General features: G+C 46.9%; 1 protein-coding gene across 1 annotated transcript in view; it reads right to left on the bottom strand.

The window, feature by feature from the left end:
* MBTPS1 (membrane bound transcription factor peptidase, site 1) overlaps positions 1–8,660 on the bottom strand; it is a 45,723-nt gene extending 37,063 nt beyond the window's left edge. The window contains exons 1-3 of the mRNA XM_015406110.1: positions 8,502–8,660; positions 5,822–6,334; positions 1,095–1,352 (exon numbers count right to left, since the gene is read on the bottom strand). Coding sequence (XP_015261596.1) covers positions 1,095–1,352; positions 5,822–6,008 — 445 coding nt within the window. The 5' untranslated portion in view covers positions 6,009–6,334; positions 8,502–8,660. The remainder of the gene's footprint in view (positions 1–1,094; positions 1,353–5,821; positions 6,335–8,501) is intronic.

Here is an 8,660-nt window from a genome sequence, read left to right as displayed (position 1 = left end):
AATATTTTAAGACAAGGTGTTCAAATATTTTCCAAATCATTTCTAAAATATATATATATAGTATCAGAATTTCTGTGCACTGAGGACAAGCAAGTCCTAGGTTACAAACTGAACTCTCAAATGCAAGAACAAGATGCATTTCTTCCTTTAGGAGGTGCGATTGTCAGAAGAAAATTAAAAAGTTTCACAGTTTTGTTTTTGCATGTGGATGGGTATTCTGTTTGTAATAATTGTTTGGATACACTATATTTTTAATATGCTAGTTGTGATAATTTCATGCCAAGTAAAAATGTCCATAGTCATATTTTATGTTCCTAAAGTAACAGAATGACTTTCAATCTAGAAAAGACAAAAGAAATGCTAATGTAGCATTTTTTTCAATTTTTCCGAAAATTTCCATTTCCCCCCGAAAAAAACGGGTTTTTTTCCGAGCTTCAAAATTTCCGGAAATTTTACATTTCTATGACTGACCCGAGGCCACCCAGGTGGCTTCATGTGGAAGAGTGGGGAATCAAACCTGGTTCTTCCAGATTAGAGCCCGCCACTCTTAACCAGTACACTGCATGGCTGGAAGGCTGGGACAAGGGAAAGCGGGATGGCCTTGGGACAGCCAAACCCAGCACTGGCTGCAGCAAGCCTAGCCCTGCCAGTTGGCAGGGACTGGCCCAGGAGAGGCTTAGACAGGCTCAGCGAGCTGAAGGCCTGCCTGTGTCCATCTCCCTGCATAGCCAATGGTGCTGGGAGGGCTGGAGGGAAAGGCAGGGGGAAGCGGATGTCAAGCCAATGAGGAGGAGAAACGAACAGCCCTATCCAACACACCCCCAGGGTCTGTCTGAGACTGCTAGGGTCAGGGAAAGGAAGGGTGGTGCAGTGGGGCACATTAGAAGTAGGCTCCGGTACAGGCTGAGGACAAGGAGAGGATTCAGCTCTGGTGCAGTAGGAGCTGCAGTCCTGGGGTAAGGAGAAGGAACAAGGTGACACAACCCATTTCCCTCCCCAATTCTGCGGCCTGGGGAGCCTACCAGTGATACCCAGAAAAACAGCTGAGGGTAGGCCACCCATGCTGGAGATGGGGGAGCCTCACATATACTTACTTTCAGTGTACTTGAGTGAGCGAAAGACTTTTCTTTGGGGGGTAACTCGCTTGATATTGGGATGGTCTTCCAGTGTCCGCACGCCATCTTTCTGTTTCTCGTTGATCTGGATCACCTCAAAATCACTCGGGTAGTCGCTGGCTGGGTTGTTCCGGGGCACAATCCTCCAATTCTCGATGTCGCTGTTCTTCAGAGCCCAGGAAATAAATTTGCTTCTTGCCTGGGCTGAGAAGTAGCCATGGAATGCCACGATGTATTCTGGAAAGAAACAGACACACATTAGGGCATCACAAGTGCTGTCTTGCAGAGAACGATGGATAATGACCAACTCTGCTTGCAAAAAAAGAAAGAAAAAAAGCAAATTAAAGGAGGATCCTTGTGAGTTATTATCCCAAGGCAAAGGCATTGATCAAGCATTAACAACATGATGCAGACATAACATTAACTGGGCTTTACGCATTCCAATCTCAAAGTAAGCTCAAGGAAATCTCTGGAGACAATTATAGCCTGGGGTAGTCACAATGCCGAACCTGAGTACAGAGGATGGAGAAAATCCACAACAGAGAACAAAGCACAGCCTGTTCCCAAACCCTGGGTAATGGTACATCTAAAGGCCTAAGAGAAATAAGACAACTCAGGCTTTGAAGGAAGGATGATATACAGAGTCATAAATAAACCAAACATTCCATACATATGTTTGTTTTCTCTCTCTCTCTCTGTTCCCATTATGTTTTGGAAACCATCCCATCCATTGCTAAAGCAACCTCTGCTACAGCAGCAGTCTTGGAGATAGATAACCTGCCTGCCACTTTCGGGTACTACAAAGGCCTTCCCCAAACCCCACTCTCCTGCCTTTCCAGGACTGGCAGCTGCGCTTCCACCTTCCAGAAGGTGGCCATCCCAGCCTAAAAACATAAGTGCGCTGTATACTTGGCTTGCATGGATCCTGTGAGAAGGGTCAGAATTAGAAACTGTTCACTCCAAGAACGAAGCTAGCTGGTGCCTCCCTTAGCAACTTGGAGGCAAAAGAGGGAGCAACAGCTAAGGTGACAGGACTTATTGGCAGGCCTCCTTGGTATTTGGGAATTGGACTTTTCACCTTCCACCCACTTCAGAAGGAGCCTCCAGCAAAACTGACACATGCATTAGGATCTGGAAGTGCAATGGATGACTTGGGGCCAGTCACTCTCTGTCAGCCTTACCTACCTCATAGGGCTCTTGTTAGAATTTTATTTATTTACTTATTCTTTGGATTTGTATCCTGCTCTCCCCGAAGGCTCAGGGATAAAATGGAGGATGGGAGAATGATTATTTATTTATTTAGTTAGTTGGATTTTTATCCTGCCCTCCCCTGCATGCAGGGCTCAGGGCAGCTCACAACAAATGATAAAACCAATAAAAACAGTTAAAAACAATCAGTTAAATTATACAAACAATAATAATTAAGTCAACATACAAGATGGCAAGTAGGTGTTAAGTGCGTAGTGCTCCAATAAAACCTATAGAAGGGTTTGTACCGCAATCACCACCGGTAATCTTTGATCAGATATCATATCAAGCCAGAGCCGGGTGAAGCAGGGGAGGCTAATATAACTGGACACTCGTCACCTCAACCAAAGGCCTGGCAGAACATCTCCGTTTTTACAGGCCCTACAGAATTGAAGACGATCCTGCAGGGCCTTGATCTCACTTGGGAGAGTGTTCCACCAGGCCGGAGCCAGAGCTAAAAAACCTCTGGCTCTGGTTGAGGCTAAGTGGATGTCTTTTGGGTCGAGGACCATCAGCAGGTGTTGGTCTGATGAGTGTAATGCTCTTCAAGGGACACAGTGGGAGAGGCAGTCCTGCAGTTATGTTGGTCCCAGACTGCACGGGGCTTTAAAGATTAATAGCATAACCCCAGACTTGATTTGGTATTCCACTGGAAGCCAATGCTGCTGGCGGAGCACTGGTTGCATAGTGCTCTGAGAGGTGTCCCAGTAAGGAGGACATGCGCCACTGCAAATTTGAATCAGTTGGAGTTTCTGAGTCAATCTCAAGGGCAGCCCTGCGTAGTCTGGAGGGGACCACTGCATGGATCGCTGTGGTTAAGTCACAAGGAAAGGGATAGGGAACCAGCTGCCTGACCAGCCGAAGATGGTAAGAGGCTGTTCTGGCAACGGCCATGACTTGGTCTCCATAAGCAGTGAGGCATCCAAGACCACTCCCAAACCCCTCACTGTCAGCAGTGGTGTCAATAGCACCCTGTCAAGGGTTGGGAGCTGGATCCCTAACTCCACCCCTCTGTGACTCAGGCATAAGACCTCCATCTTCAATGGATTTGAGAAGGCTCTGCTGCAACCAACCAGCCATGGCCTCTAATGCCCTAGCCAGAACCTCTGGGGTGGTGTCTGGTCAGCCATCCATCAACAGATACAGCTGGGCGTCATCTGCATACTGACAACCCAGCCCAAACCTTCGAACCAATTGGGCATCGGGGAGGGGGAGCATATAGATGTTAAATGACATTATAAGCCACTTTGGGTCCCCACGGGGGGAAAATCTCTAAATAAAGATCAGTCAGGGAGACCTTGCTCTGTGATCCATCAGGCCGAACAGGTTTTGAGAGCTTGGAACAGGCCCTTTTCTTCTGCATCCTGTAAACCAGGGGTGGCCAAACTGCGGCTCAGGAGCCACATGCGGCTCTTTCACACATATTGTGTGGCTCCCAGCAGGGCGGCTGGGGAAGTGAAAGGGAGGCATGCCTCCCCAATCGGGTTTCCCTTCCCCAGCCAGTGTTCCCCTCCCTGGATAGGCTTGAGTAGAGAAAGAAAGCAACGTTACCTTTAAATGCATCCTCAAAGGCACCCCCCCTTCCTTTCTCTTTTTCTGTCTTTCTTTCTTTCTCCCTTCCTTTCTCTCTCTTCCTTTCCTCCCCCATCTATTTGCTTTCTTTGTTTCTCTCTCTCTCTCTCTCTCTTTCCACCTCTTACCTTCTTTGTTTCCACCACCCACTTAGACAAATATCATTAGCAAACAAATAAATATCATTGGACAAATAAATATCAGTATCAATATCTGTTTTTACCCCTTTTGTTTTTATTTTTGGCAGTCTCATTTATAAGGTTAATAAAAAACAAATTTGCATATTTTTTTCAATAAAAGCATGTGTGCAATATTTGTTCATGTCTTGCAGCTCTCAAACATCTGACGTTTATTCTATGTGGCTCTTATGTTAAGCAAGTTTGGCCACCCCTGCTGTAAACTGTGGAACTCCTTCCAGAACCTGGCAAGTGTTAGCCTTACAAGACTGTGGCTCAGTGGAAGAGCTCCTGCTTTGCATGTGGAAGGTCCCAGGTTCAATCCCTGACATCTCCAGTTAAAAAAGGACCAGGCAGTAAGTTATCTGAAAGATCTCTGCCAGAGACCCTGGACAGCCGCTGCCAGTCTGAGCAGACAACAATGACTTGATGGACTCTGGGGCCGGCGTCAGCATATCCTAATGTGGGGCAGCTGCCAGGAGCCATAACTTTTGGTGGGCTCACTTCTGCTGACTCCCTACTCATGCATTTCCTCTGATGCCTGCAGTCACACTCTTCCACTGCCTGCTTGTGAGTGCTTTGCCACTTCTGCTCCCAGTTGCATCTGCTGCCTAGTGCTGCCAGAGGGCGTGTGGATGGTGCACCAAGCATCCACATTCCTGGTGACCATGGCAGGGACACTCCCAGCTGTACCCACTACCCAGCACCATTGGGGAAAAGGGTGTACAGGCCCTGTCAGCAGCTATTACTACAGGTGGTGGTGGGAGAGCTTGCAAGTGGGCGGAATGATGTGCAAGCAAGAGGGGGGATGTTGGTGGGTAGGCAAGAAGATGGCCCTGGTAGTGGGTGCAGGGGGGGCCCTGGACACTCTCTGCCCATGGCCTCCCCAAAACTGGCCATAGACTGATAATTTGATTTAGTATAAAGCAGCTTTATGTGTGAATGTGTACAGATTACTGTGTTCCAGATATCCTATGAACAGCCTGCAGATGATTTAACTACGACTGTTACACAATGTGGCTGCCACCCTCTTCTCTCCCTGCCTCCAACTCTGAGCCTGTGCTTCCTCCCCCTGCCCAGACAGTCCAGAAATGGGATATAAATCCCAGATACGCCATCTTGGACTTTTTATACCTGTTTTTTTTAAAAAATCAGAATTCTGTTTATGATTAGAATTTTATAGTATTTACATTTGTTAGGGGCTATATGCCTTCTGTTCTATATCACCCTGAGCCCTCACTAGCGGGGATAGGGAGACAAAGACGAAGAAGTCGTCGTCCAAGGAATTCTGGGAGCTCTGCAGAAACTTGTCTGAAAAGGTCACTAATACTGGAATATGAGCTAGTCCTAGTTCTTAGTACACATATCAGTGGTGAAGCCCAATGAGCCTGTTTTTCAACTCATATGGAATACGCCCCAGATGCTCAGAGATCCCAAAGAAAACAAGTCAACATAGAAAGGGTACGTTATAATGGCTTGTAGGGTGGACACAGCCAACTTATCCTGTACTTTAAAAAAAAAAAACAGTACTATTCTTATTTTATTTATGTAAGACTATTCTGCATTTTATTATATTTCATGCCATTAAAGGTTTCTGAATCTGATCTAAAAAAAACAGAACAGAGGACACTTTCCAAGCATTACAAGCTCAACCTTACACAAACCAATAATCATATCATTTATTATTAGACTTTTTAAAAGCACATTTACCATGTTCCACTACTGTTGATGAAAATTCTACTTTCAGCATATGACGAGGGCATTCAGGACACTGGGGGCTCTCGTGAGAAGAATTCCCCAGCCTGGTCCCCAAGTGGTGTCTGCCACAGAGCAAGATCGCAGTCAGGAACAACCAGATGTTCGTAAGCCTCATGGTCAACAAAGAATATGATTTCATCGCCCAAATTCCATTAATTCAATTAACCCGATGCTTCGCCATTAATCAGTTCTTTTTTTCCTTTTGGTTTCCGAAAACTGTGCCTTTCTAAGTGCTGCTCAACTGGACAGTCTAATGGTTTTGTCCAAGATAAGTAAAAGTCTTGCCTTCATGGTCTTTTCAAATAAAGCCTAGGAAGGCTCATTTCTTTCTACGTTTTTTCTCCATTTTTTGATCGAAAGGTCCCGTCATTCAGGAACCAACAGCTGAGTCCCATGCTCCATTCTGGGTGGAAAAGATAAGGCCAAAGCAGCTAAGATTTGTCCCCAGAAAATAAGCAATTCAACCTGTGGGAAAAAACATACAATAATTACCTAAATCAAACCATTTCTAACATCCTGTACCGATGACCCACACGAAGATAAAAAATTAACTGCAACCCTGCTTCTATTTACCCTTGCGTGGCTCTCATCGAAGTCAATGAACTTAGCTGTAGTTAAAGGTTGCACAGAATGGAACTTAAACTTTAGCTGCACAGCATGCACAGCTGAATATGTTTTGTAATAACAGTAAAAACAATTGCGCAGGGCATTCAAACATTCCAAGCCTAGATACATTACTATGTGGTATACTGGTTAGAGTATCGGATTAGGATCTGGAAGACACCAGTTCAAACCCTCATTCTGCCGTGGAAGCTTGCTGGGTGACCTTGGGTCAGTCACAGTCTCAGTCCAACCTACTGCACAGCATTGTTGTGAGGACGGAATAAAGAATAAATGACGTAAGCCATTTTCGGTCCTCCTTGAGGAGAAATGTAGAGTAATGAAGTAAATATTTTTTTTAAAAAAAACTGTGCCAAGAAGCAGAGAAATGTGAGATGGCAGTTCTTCCACTTTGTACCATTCAACTCTGCAGTTTACCGGGGGAGGGGGTGTTTCCCCTTTCAAATACTTCTATGTAGCTTTTATTTATTTATATAAAAACATCCTTACGCTGCCTTTCGACCATCACGGTCCACAAGGTGGTGAACATTAAAACATGAAAACAATTAAAATACAGTTCAAGTATAAAATTCGATTAAAAACACATAACAAAGAACACTACAAGGAGAGCCAAAGCCATTAGTGGGGGTTATGCCAGAGAAAACAAAAAGGTCTCCACCTGCTGGCAAAAGACACCAATAGAGAGATAGACAGACAAATCTCCCTGGGGAGGGAGGTCCTAAGTTTTGGTGCCACGAGAGAGAAGGCCCTTTCTCAGGTCACCATCCATCTATTTATTTATTTATCTATCTATCACATTTATACCCTGTCCTCCCAGCCAAGGCCAGCTCAGGGCGGCTGGGGCAACAGAAGCAGGGTTTCCAAGAAGGACTGCAGAGAGTGGGTAGGTGCAGATGGGAGAAAGCGGTCGTACAGGGCTTAAAGGTCAATACCAATACCTAGAATCAAACCCAGAAGCAAAGTGGAAGCCAGTGTAGGTGGAACAAGATTAAAGTGATGTTGTCCCCTATGTCCCAGTCCACTCAGCACTCTGCCCACAGCATTCTGTACCAATTGTAGCTTCCAGATAGTCTTTAAGGGCAAGTCCCACACAGAGCACATTGTAGCAATCTAATTTAGATGTTACCAAGGCATACACCACAGTGGCTAGATCTTTTCTGTCCAGGAAGGGCCACAGCTGCCTAAGCAGGTGAAAGGCACCCCTGGCCCGCTGCCACCTGTTTATGCAACAGAAGGCTCAGGGTAAGGAGCACCCCCAAGCTACAAACCTGCTCCATTAAGGGGAGTGTAAACCCATCTAGAACAGGAGCTAACCCGGTTTCCCGGGTCAGACCTTCCCTGCACCAGTAGCACCACCGTCTGGTTGTGATTAAGTTCCAGCTTGTCAGCCCTCGTCCATTTCAAAACTGCCTCCAGGCACCTCTCCACCATTTCCACAACATTCCTGGAATCTGCTGCTCAACCCATATCTCCAGAATACCTCTCCCAACGGCTTTACACAGATGTTGAAAAGCATGGGGAACAAAATGGGAGGCTCCAAAGTCTTTAGGGCACGGCTCAACGACCTAACACATATTTATTCTAGTGCAACCAGCCCCATTCTACACTCACAACACCCCTCTGAGGTGGGTTCAGCCGAGAGTGACTGGCTCCAGACCTCCCAGAGCGCTTCGTGGTTGAACGAGGATTTGGACCCGGATGTTTCCACTCCCAGCCTATCACTCCAACCGCTTACTGGCTCTCATCACTGAACGCCACTCCTAAGGGAATGCATTCCCCACGCGCTGAAAGCTAGCACATCAGGGAGAAGTCAAACCTCCCCACCGAGATGCGAGCTTTCTACACGGAGAGAGGTCGCCGCCGCCCCCCGCCGCCGCCGGTTTTTGATGGAAGAGCATCCCAGTCACGCGACTGCAGCGCAGTCTGAGGGGAGCCAGCCCCAGCGTTAGGAACGAGGCCTGAAAAAGCAGAGTAAAGGAGCCCTTTCGCTGATCGGCTTGCACAGACCCACCGCCGGCTGCTGAAACTTCGGGTCTCCGCCGCAGAATCCCAAGACAATCGAGCTGCCCCTCGAGCCGACTCCGCCTTAGGACGCACGCGAGACCTTTCCTGCGGCCCCCGACCCGCGGCCAGCAGCTGGCCTGGGAGAAGCCGCTTTCCATGAACAGCA

Source organism: Gekko japonicus, unplaced genomic scaffold (assembly GCF_001447785.1).
Source record: "Gekko japonicus isolate JY-2015 unplaced genomic scaffold, Gekko_japonicus_V1.1 scaffold757, whole genome shotgun sequence".
NCBI lineage: Eukaryota > Metazoa > Chordata > Lepidosauria > Squamata > Gekkonidae > Gekko > Gekko japonicus.
This window is presented reverse-complemented; position numbering and strand designations above follow the sequence as displayed.